This window comes from Onychostoma macrolepis, chromosome 15 (assembly GCF_012432095.1).
Source record: "Onychostoma macrolepis isolate SWU-2019 chromosome 15, ASM1243209v1, whole genome shotgun sequence".
In the NCBI taxonomy this organism is placed as follows: Eukaryota; Metazoa; Chordata; class Actinopteri; order Cypriniformes; family Cyprinidae; genus Onychostoma; species Onychostoma macrolepis.
In genome coordinates this window covers 20,268,167-20,284,487 of record NC_081169.1, presented here as the reverse complement: position 1 = coordinate 20,284,487, position 16,321 = coordinate 20,268,167, and the positions used below count along the sequence as shown (strand labels likewise).

The window sequence follows — 16,321 nt, the reverse complement described above, 5'->3', positions numbered from 1 at the left end:
TTGATCAGCTGATGCGTCTCTGTTTTTAGAGTGTGCGTTAGGACGGTCAACACGTGGGGAGGAGAGACAAGAGGCACACATACACACAGGCGAAGCGGGGGGATACATTGGGATTGTGCTGGGCCTTGAACACGTAACATTAATATTATACGGTGGCGGTGCGAGGGACGCATAAACACAGTGAGTATAAACCGTGAGTTCGGGTTTTTTTAACTTAACTTACCTCATATATGCTGATAGGTGAAGCTTAAATAGCGCAGAGAGGGAGCCCATTTTAGCCGCCTCTCTGATTAGTCCTGCTGTCGCCTTTTGCCTGACATCCGAGCAGATTTTGACCATCTCACGTGCAGCCATTTCATCTTCAAAAATGATTTCCACCTTCATTGGTTCGACAGCGTATGTTTGACATTGCGCCAGTGCTATCCGCTATCCAAGGCGCCTGGAACGCTTTAGCTATAGCGGCTAACGGTGTCGCCAAATTTGACTTCAACTCCAATGGATAAATAACAGGTCTTGCACATTAATTAAAGGCGTCCAATTGAGGAACTGCAGTGGAATCTATAATTATTAGCTAATAGACCTTATACTATTGTGCAAAAAAATCATCTTGACCACCTTCAGCTGCTACGACCATGTTTTGGAACATAGTAACGTTATCTAACGTAGTTTTTAAGTTGATCAGTAGCTGGTTGGCCAGGTTGTGTTACATATTCCACAAACCATCTTAAATTGGTTTTACCAGCCGGTAGCTGATTTGTTGCTGGTCCTACTAGCTAAGGACCAGCTAGAAGCCATTATAATCTGGATTTTCCATTAGGGAATTGTAGTTTCCATATTTTAAGGTCCAATTCCTAATGTTACTTGGAGCTATTATCATTAGTGTGGTCATTTTGGAGTATGACAGGGAGAACATATGCTCTTTGTTCTTTGCGCCTTGAAGTCAACTCACACCTTCATTCAGCTGAATTATGTACCGAGCCACATGGACGAGCGGTTTCTGTGAACTCATGGATAATTCAGGGCCGCTGTGAAGGAGGAGGACTTGGTGGAGGGTTGCCCCGGTGAAATCGGTTTAAAGTCAAGGTACTTGAAGCGGTCAGTACTTCAGACGGAATAGCTGCATGGGGCTGTAATTCATTCAGCGGCCTACCACGCGTACTGTAGGTCAATATCACCTCGCTAACTGGTTATGCGTGCTTTCCTTTATTTAATCACCTCGGTTGTGTGTGTGGTGTCATTGCTGTCATCAACCGTGGAAGCTTCTGCTTTTATTTCTCTCATTTCGCTTATCAGTCCTTAGAGTAGCAGTGAACGGTTAGCCTGACTGCTAACACGCGCAGCATACAATGCAACCACGCAGACATCTGGCAGCAAGGTGTCTATTTTGTCTCAGTCAAGACGTGCACTTTTATGCACAAATTATGTCGTGTTATATCATTGATTTTCGCCGCAGTGCCAGTGTGAGATAACGCTCTCGGTGTAATTCTCCAGCAGCAGCCGGTGCGCGTCAGTATCACCTCAAGCGCCGGGGTGTTCACAGGTTCGCTTTTGTATTCTGAATGCAGCAGCACTAGTAAGCCGCTTACTTGCGATCAATGGGTTCGTATGTAACGTGTTGCGCGAATGACTGGCTACGGTGCCCTCTCCGTTATCTCCACACCTCCCCAAGGTCGAACGGCCACCGTGCAGCACGCGCTAGGTTCTTTCTGTATGGTCCGCTCGCGCACGCGCCCAGGCCATGATCTGACAGCGAGCGTTAACTCGGCGAGCGTTTATTTAACCTCGTGCTGAAGGTGAACACAGGGCTGAAACTGGTTCAGGAGGACTTTACTGTTCAGAAACCACAGCATGCCCCTACATTCGGTTAACATGGCTGCTTGGAACGTGCTCTCGAGACTGATAGCGTTAACAGACAGTATAGTATTAATATTATGGCTCTTGCATTGTGTGACCAACCCTCCATAGCTAGTGCTATTACAATTTCTTGCAGTAGAGAAAAGAAAGAGCTACTAATAATGTCTGATATATATAGAAATTGTTAGGTGAAGTGGGACATAATTTATGTGGCACTTAAAATGAATAGTGTAAAACTTTTTAATTGATAGTTTTTTTTTTTGTTTGTTTAATTTCGGGAGGTCAGTATAAATGCTGTATGAGAGATTTTCTTCTGTACATTTTCTAAGAGGTTTGCTGATTTTGTAAACCTGTCATCAAAATATGGTACGTTTCTAAATGCAGTCTAACACTGACTTTTTAACTCAAATCTTCGTTAACACCAATATTAAACTTAAGAGTGATGCTGTCGCTTAGTAGGGACTAGCTACTTTGGGGCCAGATTTTGGTTTGTTGTCATTTTATAAACAATTTTTTTCCATAATATTTGAGGAATGTGGTCAACATTACGATCTGAGTAATTTACTAATTTTCCTGCTATGCTGTACAGAGACATCAAGTGATATATTATAGAGAATTCTACAACTTTGATATGGTCAGCATTGTTTGACATTGGTCCTGCTAATGATATGAGGAACTTTACAATAATTGATGCTTCAGATTCTGTTAGCATGGCACTTAAACAGGGCTGTAACCACCATAGACAATAATTAGAAATTGCCAAATTTTTCATATTCTTCCTACTGCGCTGCTGCTGTCTAGGGTGATTAAAAGTTTTAAAAGTTACAACCTAGTTATAAAAACCAAGTTATATCTTCAGCAGTTGTTTAAAGATTAAACAACTGACCGTAATATCCATTGACGCAAACTACCCAACTTTTTAGCCATGTTAAATTGAAAATATAAGCTTTAATTGAACCTGTTAGTGTTCCAATGTACCGCCGTGGTACATTTTGTTCTTAGTTACATTTTCTAGGAATGCTTAAGTAATTGATATAATTCATAACTGAATATGATTAGATCAGATTTTAACAGAGCCATTTAGGTATACAGCAAGGTATACAGGTAAGACTGAATGAATGCAAATTTAAAAAAAAAAAAAAAGAAGAAAAAAAGCAAATAGTTCAAATGGTCAAGACATGGTTATAACTTTGTACTTAAATATATTTTGATACTGAGTTTTAGTGCATTTCAAAATGTTTTCCACATTAAGAACCAGCTTTGGTTCTTTCTTGCGATTTGTCATTCCTTATGCTACATGCTTAGGAGTTACTATTTATTGACAGTCAGAGAGGCTAACAGCAGGCTGTCTTCTGAAACGCTATCTGGAAGCTGAAGGGAAACGGAAACCCCTTTATCTTTGGTTACTATGTACAGGAGTGAATGGGAGGGGTTTGTATATGATGTGTTCCTCCTCCTTCTCTGGAGACTGGAATTTGATGTCCCCGTGATGGAAATGCATGCATGAATGTCCTTTTTTAACTCTGAAAGGATGCCCCTCCTGGCCAATAGCAGTGAGGTAGATGTTGCACGTAGCTCTCAGCACCCTCTGAGGTTGAATGTCAGCCATGTGATATTGTCCCTGAAGTTTCTGCATGGCTGCCCAGAACTCTCCCCTCTCTCACTGTAAAGTAATCAGGCCAAAAGTACGGCAAACAAAGCTATATATATATATATATATATATTTATTTATTTATGATTCACGAGTTTTGATTTACCTGCTTCTATTATTTCTAGATCTTGTACTTTGTCTTGGAAGGATGCAGTTTATTTTTATTACATACTATGTAATCATCAGTGTATATGTATATATGTAGTTATATATATATATGTAGTTATATATATATATGTAGTTATATATATATATATGTAGTTATATATATATATATATATATATATATAAATAAATAAAATAATTCCATGGAAGATGTTTTAGTGCCCATGCATCTTACATAACCATGAGCTAGTTGTTTTGTAGATGATACGCAGACTTGTGAACAAGACAAAGGAATGAATGTTGACCAGGGTGTAATTTCCCAAGATGAGAATGAGTCACCCATTCTTTCACTTCTTCACAAAGGCAACGCATCTTAAGCCAGAAATTAAACCTTTTATTACACTGCTCTCTGGAATACTTTCTGATTGGCCTGTCTGTGGTCAAGTGTGTTCAATTAGTTTACAGCGAAAAATGCTGTACTCGATTCATGTCTCTCAAATCACTCTGAAAAAACAAAACAAATAAAACAATAAAAATCAACACTCCTCAATATGTCATGTCCATTTACTCATTTAAATTAGGTAGCTGTTGTAAGTGGGATAATGTACATGAATTCAGTTGTTATTGCAAAACAAGTAATAAGGTTTGCACAGTTTTCATTAAATAAACATGAAAATTAAAGAAAAAAGAAAAAACCCTGGAATGAGTAATAGGATTACAAATAGACCAAATTCATGCAGTAGTGGTTGGGTAATTTTGCAGCTAAATGTTGATTTGTAGTTAATGATAAACTTTAGTTTCTTGTATGTTAAAGTTTTTATATATATATATATATATATATATATATATGTGTATATGTCAGGTTTATTGTTGTCCTTTTATAGTGTAACATGTCACCAAAATTTCCTTTGTTTCATCTTGCTTTGACATGGTTTGTCTAATCATGTTTCCTTGTGTTGATCTGCAGGTGTAGCTGCTAGGGTCTAGAGGAGATGCCACTGAGGTTCCGGTCCTTTGTTCCGTATACGCTTCCTGGAGTGCTGGCGCTCATAGGCTGGTGGTGGTACATCTCCCGCAAGAAAGAGCGAATCACCAGCCACGACAGTGAAGAGGGGTCGGTAATGGGCTTGCGAACCTCCTCTGGTGAGGGCAGCAATGGAATGGTCGACAAGAGCTGCCCCGCTGCCAGCAGCACACACCGCAGAACCAGCCGAGACCGAGTCAAGGCCAAAGAGCACAGACCTGTTGAGCAGGAAGTTGTAGCGGAGATACACACGCCGGTGCTAAAAGCCACTGCGGGGGAGGCTCTCGGCACCCCTCCAGTTGTGTTGGCCAGTGGACAGCTAAGCGCTCCTCAGAGCGGTACAAAATCAGTCCCCCCACAAAGCCACCCAGAGACAACAACTCCTGTGTCATCTTCAACCCCAACAAAAACAGTGGAGGAGAGCACTCATCACAAAGGACCAGAGGCCGGCGTTGGCAACAAACCTTCAAGCCAGTTACCGTCAGACCTAGCAAGTACTGGTTCAATCAAAAAGCATGTCGAAAACCAACCACTAACTAAGCAGCGTCCTGCCGAGCTAGCCAAAGCAGAGCGACCTGAACCTGAGGGAGAGGTGGCCGCTGAAACCTCAGCACCGACTTGCACTCAGAATCTCCCCGCTGACCTTTTAAAAGATGAGCTGCCCTCCGCCACATCTTTAACAGAGAATGAGGCTGTCTTGCTGGAGACCTGCAACCCGAAAACGCCGCTAACTCTGACCTCGTTCCCTAACTCCACCAGCACACCCCTTTCAGAAAGCTCCACAGAGGCTCAGCACCATGAAAACGGAGACCTGGGCTTGCCGGCCGAGACCAGTCCAGACATGCAGGAGCTCCAGCGTCTCGCGGCGGGGCTGATCACTGAGGTCATCTCGGCAGCCACCCAGGAGGTCATGGCGGTCAGCAGCTTTGAGTCCCGGTACAGCAAGGGCTCTGAAGCGTCCGACAGCAGCACGCCGGCTGTGAATGGTAAGGAAGTGGAGTCGTGTGTACCTCCAGAGAGCGTGAAAAGCACAGAGTCACGGGCGGTGCAGATAGCAGAAGACGTCGTCAACGGTTGTTTGGCACCTTCGCTCTGGAAGATGCCGGAAAATGAGAAGGATAGAGGCTCATTGACTGTGCCGTCTGGGGAACGGTTGGAGTCCATGCCAGTTCTGGCCAAGCTGCAGGCGGAGGAAGCTCTGGTGGAAGACTCAGGATGTAGCACGTGCCAGTCCGAGGATGGCATCAGCAGCGAGGATCTCCACAGCACAGGGTTGTCCTCGAACGTGTCTGAGAGTAAAGAGGACCTCATTCAAATTTCAGGGACTTGTAGGGCCTCTGAGGGTCAAGGAGATGGACTGCAGGAGAGTCTTGCTCTAATTGCCCCTCAGGAGTCTCCGCTTACAGCAGAAAACGTGGCTACGGTTTGCGAGGCAGCACGGTTGAATGGAACAGGCTTTAGGAATGGCGCCGCTAGTGAGGTAGAAGCTGACCAATCAGGAGGTGAGTTACAGTTAATGAGAATTTAACGATAGGGCTTAAATGGGTAGTTAACGCAACAATGACGGTTCTGTCATTTAGTCACCCTGAAGTCTTTCTTTTTCTTCTCTGGATCCCAAAAATATAAACCCTGCACACTACTAAGTTTGCATAATCAGAAACACATTTTAATGAGTAACTTCATCAGTTAACCTTACTCGGGCAAGATATTTAAAAAAGGCACTTTGTTCATATAATTAAAGTCAGTGGGGTTCATTGTTTTCGACCGCATTGTCTTTGACTAAACGGACCAGAACTGTTGCAACATTCTTCAAAATAATGTGTATTGTGTGTTGTAGGAGAAATACAATCAAAACAGATTTGGAGTGATATGAAGGAGAGTAAAGGATGACAGAATTTTCATTTAAGTGTGAACTGTGAATAATGTGAATTCAGTTCATTTCAGTGGTCTCAGAGCATCTTGCAGTTTTGCACACTTGAACACATGAACTCAATCTCGGTAGGTTGTTTGATTGTGGTCCACTTAAAAGTGTGGGTTGCGGTATGCTCATTGTGCATTGTTGATACGAATCACTCTAGGTTTGCTTTTCCCTACATAATTCACGTGTTGCATCGTGCCAAATGTTTGCTGGTGCAAATCAAGCGTAAAGGAAATTTCCGCAAAAGTTTTCATCCAAAATGAAGGTGCAAAGGTCTGAGATTGGTTACTAACATGCTTGCTGTTTTAATTAGCTTTGTTTTTTGTTTAAATCCAACAAGTGTCAGTCCTCTTCTTGACATTTGGCCAAATGTAGTAGTACAAAATCCTGAGTCAAGGGTACTTCTCAAACTGTGAATAGACTCTTTGGAAACCTCAGATGCTCGAATTCCCAAACAGCGTATGTTACATGAGCACAACTGCATGTGCACGGCTGTTTTTACCGCTCCCTACTACAGCAACTTCCTTACATGGATATCAGAGCCATCTTGCTTTTTTAACTCCCCCTGCTTACGAGCAGGTGTTGGAAATGGCCAGGAGTAAGTCTGTTATTAGTTAGCCAGCAGGTGTTTTCACCAGAATGTGGTGATACTGACACACTGACATTTTCAGTATTTTTTAAGACGGACTGAGTTTTTCTCTGTTGATTTTGATGACTGTCTCCATATTGTGGCCGCAGCTTGTGTCTCAGCCCATCCTCACTGGAGAAAGGAAAAAAAGGAAACCGTAAATGGGCAATTATTGACATTGTCAAGTAGTAGAGAAAAGTTTCAGTAAACAGAAGAGCACTTTGTCATAAGCATACTGCTTTAATGGTATGAGTCAAGAACAATGGTGGCAGTGCTGCTTGTCCTGAGGGAAGAGGCTGGTTGTTTTGTTTGTCAATGGTCCTTCTCAGCTGTATTAGTTGTGTTTGTTATTGTTACCCCATGGTTGCTTAGCAAACAGTGATGACCTGGCTAAGCAGGCATTTGTTTGAATGTCTGTTAAAGAATGGTCTGTTTAGACCCCCTGAAAGTCATCGATATAAGTTGCAGTGATGTTATCTGTAGCGTGTGTGGAATGGATGCCCTTTTTTTCGACTATGCTGACTATAGTTTTTACGAAATCCAGAACATTTCGGGATTAGTTGCAGGTGATTATTGATTTTTATTATGCTAGCAGACATTCTTTTTTTTGTGAGTATGTTTTTGCTTGTCTATATAAAATAAATATTTATATTGAGTATATTTAATATTCAGTACTGTATATACAATGTTTTTACCACATGCACAACATCTTGAGATTAGTTGCTGGTAATATGTTTATTTGGTTGGCTTGGCAGGTATTTTTTTTTTTATTTAGATGAATTATTATATATTTGACCTTTTTATGTTTATTTGTATTTTTTATATAGCAAATATAATTTTATTACGTTTATTTTAATCTTAAGGCAAATTGTTAAAGAGATGATTGAATGTTTTTAGTTAATTTTACAAACTTTTTTTGAAGTCAGTTGACACATCTGACTTTTTCCTTTTTTTTTCTTCCGACAGGTTCAGATGTGAATAGCATGGATTCAGTGGACAGCTGTTCGACCTTGGGGGCGGGAGACAGCCAGCTGGGTGGCAGCCAGACCGGTCAATCCCAGAGCTCTGAGCTTATTGTGTGGGAGATTGAGGTGCCAAAGGTGCGATTTCCTTAAACCCCTGATTCTGCTTCATGTTTAGTACTACAGCCATCAGTCAAAAGTTTTTCTGAACGTAGTATTAGCAGTTTTTAAGGAAAACTCTTTGCATGCTTGCTAACAGCTTTCTGTCTGAATGTCAAAGCACAGCAGCTTTTGTCAGTGTGCTAGCTTTCTTACCTTTTGTATGAATAAATTCTAACTTGCTTTGATATGTGGTTCTCCTCTGGTTTTGTAGCATCTAGTGGGACGGCTAATTGGCAAACAAGGGAGATACGTGAGCTTCCTGAAGCAGAGCTCTGGTGCTAAGATCTACATTTCAACCCTGCCTTACACACAAGAGTTTCAGATCTGCCATATAGAGGGTAAGTGAGTCTCTGTGAAAGGCCAAAATCTTGGTTCATCCATGGCCGCCTTGAATTTATTGTTTTTGTTTTGTTTGTTTCTTAGGAACCCAGCAGCAGGTAGATAAGGCGCTGGCCTTGATTGGGAAGAAGTTCAAAGACTTGGACCTGACCAACTTATACGCCCCACCTCCCCCACCGCTAACGCTGCCCTCTCTGCCCATGACTTCCTGGGTAAGATTGGCCCCTTCCTCCTGCTCCTGCAGACTACATAGGCAGCTATTATCTAAAGCTGGGACACACCAAGCTGATGTTCGGGCAGTGGCGGGTGGTTTTTGAGCATTGGTCGGCTTTTTCTTTTTCTTTCTTTATTTTTTTGGCTCCATATGGTTGGCTCTAGTCATGTTTTTTCGGCCAATCCTTCATGTCAAATCAGCGGCGGAGCTCAATTACGAGAGAGAACTCTTACTGGCTATTCAGCTTGGCACAACTGTAAAATGTAACTGACGAAAGCAACCAATGATGGAGTAAAGAGGGAATGCACACATGAATGCACACATCTGTCATTCTATGAGATTCTTTCTTAATCCACAAGATGATGATCAAGGATTGACCGTGCCAATGCCATTTGCTAGCCTGGTAATACCAAACTCTGTCTACGAAGCAAAGCAAAGTAGACAGAGTCTGGAAGGGCATAATTGACAAGCGTTTACTTTCTCGTGGGCAGGCGCTTGTCTGAAGTTTAAAATCATTGGTGTACTGTAAGCCAATCACATTACGGTTGATTATGACGTATATTATTCGCCGGCTCAGCCGCCTCGAACTTCCGCTGTAAACAGGTATGCGGTGAAAACAAAACCATCGAGCGAAATACCGGAGTGAAGATGGCTGTGAACGACTTCTGCAGATTATGTGAAGTAAATCTACGCATCCACAATTATCGCCTTGCCGGACTTTGGCCTCCCCAGTTTCTCGCTGACGATCGGTAACAGTTGATCAATTAAACTTTTCCCAAAACCTGTCGGGAGTAGGGCCACAACATCACCTCGATTCAAAATGTGAACCAAACACTCTTCTTGTTTGGGCATCAGTTGGCAAATGCCGGGAATATTCTCCACAACAGAGCGAATAGTAGGGATGTAACGATTCACTCAACTCACGATTCGATTCGATTCATGATTTTTTTTTTTAAGAAAATTAGATTTAAGACAAATTATAAATTAGATATGTTCTTTTATTATTGCTTGGACAAAATGCTGCACGTTTCTTTGTGAAATTGAAATATAACACTATAATAATATACTAATATAGCACTTGAATATTATTGCTCTTTTGTTGGTTTTGATTGCTTCTATTGTCCTCATTTGTAAGTCACTTTGGATAAAAGCGTCTGCTAAATAACAAAATGTAAATATAATGTAAATGTAAATAACAACTAAACTGAAATTTTAAAACAAGCCCCAAATCAAATAAATAAGTAACATAAATAAAAGAAATCTCTTCATAAAAACTAAATAAGGCTTTGTCTGTGCTCTTTCCATTTAAAATTAGAGGCAACCACTGCATTTTAATCATGATCCAAACAAAGATGCTACATACATGCAGCAGGAGCAGTTTTTAACCTAAATTAGACTGTATAATTTCGAAATTTGAAGCAAAAACAGAATGGTATGACTTCAGTTTTGTGAAATTATACATAGAAACGGCAGACGAGCTGAATGAGACGCAGATTCACTCTCTGCCAGCAGGTGGCGCTTTAAGCGTTGAACTTATGAACTTTAATATGCATTATACAGAGGTAAGATGAGAAGAAAAATACCATCTAAACTTTTCTAAAGACAGTAAGTTCCCCTCAGACATACATTCATATAAACTACCCTAATTGAATCGCGATTTGTTTCGCATCTCAACCGATTTGAATCGTCACACATTTGAATCGATTTTCAACCGGCTTGCGGTTAATCGTTACATCCCTAGCGAATAGCATCCAGTGTTTCCATGTCCGCTGTCGTTTTAGATTTCCCTCACCTAAACTTAAACTACAATCTTAAATTCGGCGCTTGGCGTCTACGTCACGGCTCTCAGCTCGCCCTCTGTTCGCTGGTTGGCCCGGCTGCTTCGGAGCCGGAGATAAACTGGGAGATGGTCTGCTATATCAGACTGAGTACAGAAGCGAAATGAAATTGAGCGGAAGTACGAAGTCTGACGTAGTCAGTCTACCATTTGCAGCTTAGCAGACATGATTAAAAGCTATAGTTCTAGCTCTTCTGGTTTTCCTGTTTGAATTTCCTGTTTGATTACGGTCACCTGTTTGTATGGAAGAGTTATGTTCTCTCATGCAAGTGCAAGCATACATGCTAGTTGGCCCATACTTGGAATTTGTGCTCTGTGCACTGTGAACGCACACCCGGAGCAGTGGGCAGCCAATTCTGTGGCGCCCGGCGAGGAGTTGGGGGTTCGGTGCCTTGCTCGAGGGTCTCACCTCAGTCATGGTATTGAAGGTGCTGGGCTGGTTGTTCACTCCCCCCACCGACAATTCCTGCCGGACCTGAGACTCGAAACCGTGACCTTCGAGTTACAAGTCCGACTCTCTATCCATTAGGCCACAACTGCCCCCTGTCGGCTGTAGTCTGTCCAGTGTGCTCTAGTGCATCTTTTTTTGCCACGACAGAGGCGATGCCACAGTTAGCTTTCTTCAGTACTAGTTCTTTGGCAACGGTTTGGTGTGTCCCTACCCTAAAAGCAGGATTCTGACTTTCCCTCAGGGATCTTTTTATTTTTGTCAAACATTAACCCAAACATGTAGTTCTGTCCTAAATGATTTAAACTGCACAGTCCAAGACTTTTGACATTTTAACATAGTGCTTCATTGGATCTGTCTGTTACAGCTTTTGTTGCCCAATGGGGTGACAGTCGAGGTGATCGTGGTGAACATTGTATCGGCCGGTCACCTGTTTGTCCAACAGCACACTCACCCTACGTATCATGCCCTGCGCAGCCTGGACCAGCAGATGTTCCTGTGCTATTCACAGCCCGGGACGCCCCCATTGCCATCGCCTGTTGAAGGTAAGATGGTCCCCTTTTTCTCTTTTCTTATTCCTCTTTCTGCAGAAAATAACTTTTTTATTTTTATTTTTTTTTTAGTTGGAGTGATTTGTGCGGCCCCAGCTGTAGATGGAGCCTGGTGGCGAGCGCAGGTCATCTCCTTCTACAAAGATTCAACCGAAGTGGAAATCCGATATGTTGATTATGGTGGCTATGACAGAGTCAAGATTGACACCCTTCGACAGATCAGGTTATTCCTGCCTTTTTTATTCATTAGTAAAAGTTTCCATACTGTTCTGTAAAGTTCTTCATATTTAAAAAAAGCAAATGTCACCCATGATAAAAATGTTTTAAAATATGTACAGAAATGTATAATTTTTACATTTGTTGTTCTTATCATAGTCTTGTGCTGTGGACTAACTGATCTTTGATTTTCAGGTCGGACTTCGTGACTTTACCGTTCCAAGGAACAGAAGTGTTATTGGACAACATCGCCCCACTTCCAGGTTTGCCTTTATTTTAAAATTTAAGTTGAATTTTCCATCACTTCACTCCAGCTGGATCTCACTGTTACGTCTAACGTCTTCATTAGGAGAGGATCGGTTCTCAGCAGAAGCTAATTCTGCACTGGAAGAGATGACGAGAGGGGTTCCATTGCTGGCACAAGTGAGTCTTCAAATCATTCATTAATGGATGACATTTTTGTTGATGATGTTTACAGTCAACAGATAATTTAATGGGCAATTTTGTCATATAGGTCACCAACTACGACAATAATACGGGACTTCCCTTAGTACACATGTGGAACATGGTGGGAGAGGAGGTACAATTATTTGATTTGTTTAATAAATTATTAGTGAGAAGGGAGGAAACATTAATGAAGTATCATTTATTTTATTGTTTTTTTTTCCTGTATATTCATTATTTTTTCTCAAGCATTTTATTTGAAGAGATGTTTAACTCAGAACTGAATGTTCTGACATTTTAAAGCTTGTTCATACAAAGGATGATACTATAACGAGTCTAGAACAATAATGGCACAGACAAACAATATCACTGGACTCATATGATAAATTATTTGTTCTAGCTGATAAATGAAAATGTTGAAAGCCAATCAGAATTCATCTGGTTTTTAAAGAGTTTAAGCATTTAAAGTGGCAGATGACAGAACTGTCTTTTTCGTGCCTTGGTGTGGATGCTAATGTAGTTATGTTTTCAGTGTGCAATCTTACTCATTTTGAGAGGCCATCTGTCATGATTCACCTTCATGTCTTTGATAATGAGTAGCATGAATAACATGATGCTACTTGGTATCTTTTTTTTGTAGCTGGTCCTGCTCAACCGCACTTTGGCAGAGCGAGGTTATGGCACTTGGGTGGACAGTTTCTGATCCTCCAGAGCTCCCTCGCCCTCCTCTCCTCACTCACCTCGTGGCCCACCTGCCCCTTAATTATCACCACTCATCATGAATATCTGCAGGTTCTGTCCTCCTCACCCCATCGTGTCCTCCACCACCTCCTACCTGAAGTGCGCATCACTGGCTCCGGGAGTTTCTTTTTTTGGTTTGCAGTCCTCTCCATCCTGCCTTTTTCTATTTTCTTTTTTTCTTTTCTATCCCCTTGCATAAGAAGTCAATGTACTGTATGAAAGGAAAAAAAACCCCGAAGAGGCAAGCGTCAATGACCGAACAACCAATAAGGACTGAAGTTTTCTTGACTCTGTGCTCTTGTAAATTTAAGATATTGTAACTAAATAAAGGTTAATGTTTTCCGTCCGATCAGACTCCTTCCAGCACAAAAAAACGACTGTGGATTATCATGCCGTGGATGAAAAAACTGTAGTAATAAAAGAAAAAAGTACATTTACGAAGAAAACTATGGTGCAGTTAAGACTCTGCGTTGTTGCTGCTGACGTAATCTTGGGACTTGAGACATCATGTTTGCATTTACATTATCATGGCTTCATCCAGTCGGGTGGGTTTTGGAAAGCTGATCTGTAGATCTGGGAGCAGTTCGACAAAGGAATAAACGACCACAGCTCCATGTCATCCATCTTGATGTCTGTCTGTACAACAGTGTGGCCTTCGAGGGTGATACGCAGCCCATCTCATGACCACACTCTGGATCTGTAGGACTCCCAACAGCTTTTGGCGTCAATAGGCCTGACACCAAAAGTCATTTCACTTACTTCACCGATTACAGAGTCTGTTGATCCAGGAGACGTCTGTGCCCTCCTGACCTCTGGGCCTTTATAGGAAAGACTACGCTGAGCTTTCAGCCCTAGAGCGACACTAGAGTTCGAATGGTGCTGCTACAGAAGGCAAAAGGCCGTCCTTTACGCCGAATTCTGACCTGTGGGGACACTAAATGAATAACTACAAAAACCAGAACACTACTGCGTGATGGGACAGCAGGGCACTTCTATTCTGGGTGAATGAACTGCATTCAATGGGTCTGTGTGTTTTTGTATGCATGTAATTTTGCTCTAAAGCACGTCGATTCACATGTCGCATTATCATCTGGGTAATGAGCCGCTTGCTTTTGTCTCACTCAAGATCCATCTCGCAATAACGTCACATCTAGTAGACCCATTGCCATTAATGTCTCTTTGCATTCTGTAAATAACATGGTACACAGTGTCCAATCCCAGCAACCCACCCAATTGGCTACTAGGAGAAGCTGTTAATACACCTACCTGTCTTGGAGAATATAAAAAGCTTTAAGCCTTATCCATTGCTCTTTTTTTTTTTTTTTTAAGTTGATTTTACATGGGATGTCATAAGGTCTGCTTTATTACTGTATAATTTGTGAAAGTATAATGGCACAGAGATTAATATTCCCCTTTTTTTGTATCTTATCATTGATCATGCTCTTTCAGTCATGTAAAGACTTTTTGGCCAAGGCTCGTCCCTTTTTCTGCTGCTGAATTATTGCTTATCTAATGTTGTTGGACTCCAGAATGTCGAAGGTCGTCCTTGCAGAAGAGGTTTCCAGGCTTTTAGCTTGGCAATGTTTTTTTTTTTTTTTTTTGATTGTTAGCACTACAGTTGTTAGGCTCTAAAGCCCTTGATAAAGTTTCCACCATGTGAAAAAATAAACAAAAGCTCCCTGTTACGGCATTTATTTGGCTTAACCAGAAAAAAAAAATCTGGATTAAAAACACACTATTTTTTTACACTTATTTTGAAATTATAATACACACTGCTGACTTTATTTGTAGTATAGAGCGCTAAGTATATGAGAACTGACCGCGTCGGAAAGGAACGTCGGCTTTAGTCGTCTGTGAGGGGCATTACACGGTTTTCCACTATGCTACCAAGTTTTTCTGCAATATTTACTTCACAAGCTTTTGTTTCTGTACTGTCCTGCGTTCATCTCAGGTATGAGCTTTTCATTTCTTACCGTTCTGTGTTTGAGGAGAATTAATTATTAGTCATATTCTTTCAGGAATTGATGTACTTGACCTGTGTGAACGTGCGCGGCCCATTATAGGTCTGCCTGCGCTACAGCGGGTGAATAAATAAGGAACCACACCGACCTCAGAGCCGAAACGTTTCATTGTTCTGTCTTTAGGTCTATGTTTGTTTTAAGGTTTTTGTATTGATCAAGTCAAATTACTCTGCATACGCTCATATCGTGACTGACATGGCCTCCTACCACCAGTTCAAATGTGTCCTCCTGAATGTTCCTACCCGCTCTCCTGTAATGAAAAATCACGCTACTTTAGACTTGTCCAGGTGTGTGTGTGTGTATATATATAAGATGTCTCACTGTACTTTTGTAAAAACACTGGAGCGAGTGTAGGAAACAAAAGGGAACTTTTTTTTTTTTCACCCCCACTTTGCGAAATCTGCTCATTTGTTCTCTGTTGGTAGGAATGGTTTGAGATGTTTGCTTAGCTAGATAATTAATCATTTGATTATTTAAATGAGTGTAAGAAGTCCTGCATAGACATGTACAGGTCAGTTTTTGCCAGACTCATTACAAGGTTTGATTCTTTGGTTGTACAGATCTATTGGGAAAAAAAGAGAATAAAGTTATTAAAAACATTTAATGTCGTATTTTAGTTTTTAAATCGTGACTTGTAGTATACTGTACCAATCAAACGTTTAAAGTGTTCTCTAAAGGTAAAGACATAGGCCTATGTTTGAATGTCTAATTTAAATTTTTAATCTAAGCAACATTTGTCCTTCAGAGACAGTATAAAATATACCTAGATGTTTTCTATTTATATTTTAATAAATTATCTATTCCCTCCTGTTCAAACATTTGGGGTCAGTGTTGTTTTTTTTGTCCAACAAGGATACGTTAAAATGATCAAGTGACAGTGAAGTTATATTGCTATAAAAATATCCTGCTGTTCTTTTGAACTTACTGTTCATAAAAAAATCATAAGACAACTGACCATTGTTAAATGTTTCTTGAGCACCAAATAAAGTTTAGAATGATTTCTGAAGGATCATGTGACACTGAACACTCGAGTAATGGCTGTTGAGAATTTAGCTTTGCTATCGCTGGAATGAATTACATTTTAAAATATATTAAAATAGAAAAGATTTCTTTTACGTTGTAATGTTTCAAAGTATTAGTATTTTTTTGTAGTTTTGTTCAAATAAATGCAGCTTTTTTGGACATAAGGGGCGTCTTTCAAAACAT

The 16,321-nt window shown here is 40.9% G+C and overlaps 1 protein-coding gene across 3 annotated transcripts; it reads left to right on the top strand.

Annotated features, from left to right (window-relative positions):
* The first annotated feature begins 17 nt into the window (after positions 1-17).
* Positions 18-15,714, top strand: akap1b (A kinase (PRKA) anchor protein 1b). 3 transcript variants are annotated; one of them, XM_058744867.1, is made up of 11 exons: positions 18-180; positions 4,578-6,136; positions 8,147-8,280; positions 8,516-8,642; positions 8,728-8,855; positions 11,510-11,687; positions 11,766-11,916; positions 12,105-12,172; positions 12,259-12,332; positions 12,424-12,489; positions 12,994-15,714. In XM_058744867.1, the coding sequence occupies exons 2-11, from the start codon at positions 4,603-4,605 to the stop codon at positions 13,054-13,056; spliced, it is 2,523 nt and encodes an 840-aa protein (XP_058600850.1). In that variant the 5' UTR covers positions 18-180; positions 4,578-4,602; the 3' UTR covers positions 13,057-15,714. The 3 variants fall into 3 exon arrangements, with proteins under 3 accessions (XP_058600850.1, XP_058600851.1, XP_058600852.1); XM_058744868.1 differs by having other exon boundaries at positions 18-193; XM_058744869.1 differs by lacking the exon at positions 18-180 and adding an exon at positions 820-1,083.
* The last annotated feature ends 607 nt before the right edge of the window (positions 15,715-16,321 follow it).

Bases quoted from the DNA above. Each gene is read 5' to 3' on its own strand.
- akap1b (XM_058744867.1), top strand. From the start codon at position 4,603: ATGCCACTGAGGTTCCGGTCCTTTGTTCCGTATACGCTTCCTGGAGTG. The intron at 6,137-8,146 runs GTGAGTTACAGT...TTCTTCCGACAG, and splicing joins AGAAGCTGACCAATCAGGAG to GTTCAGATGTGAATAGCATG. The intron at 11,917-12,104 runs GTTATTCCTGCC...TTTGATTTTCAG, and splicing joins GACACCCTTCGACAGATCAG to GTCGGACTTCGTGACTTTAC.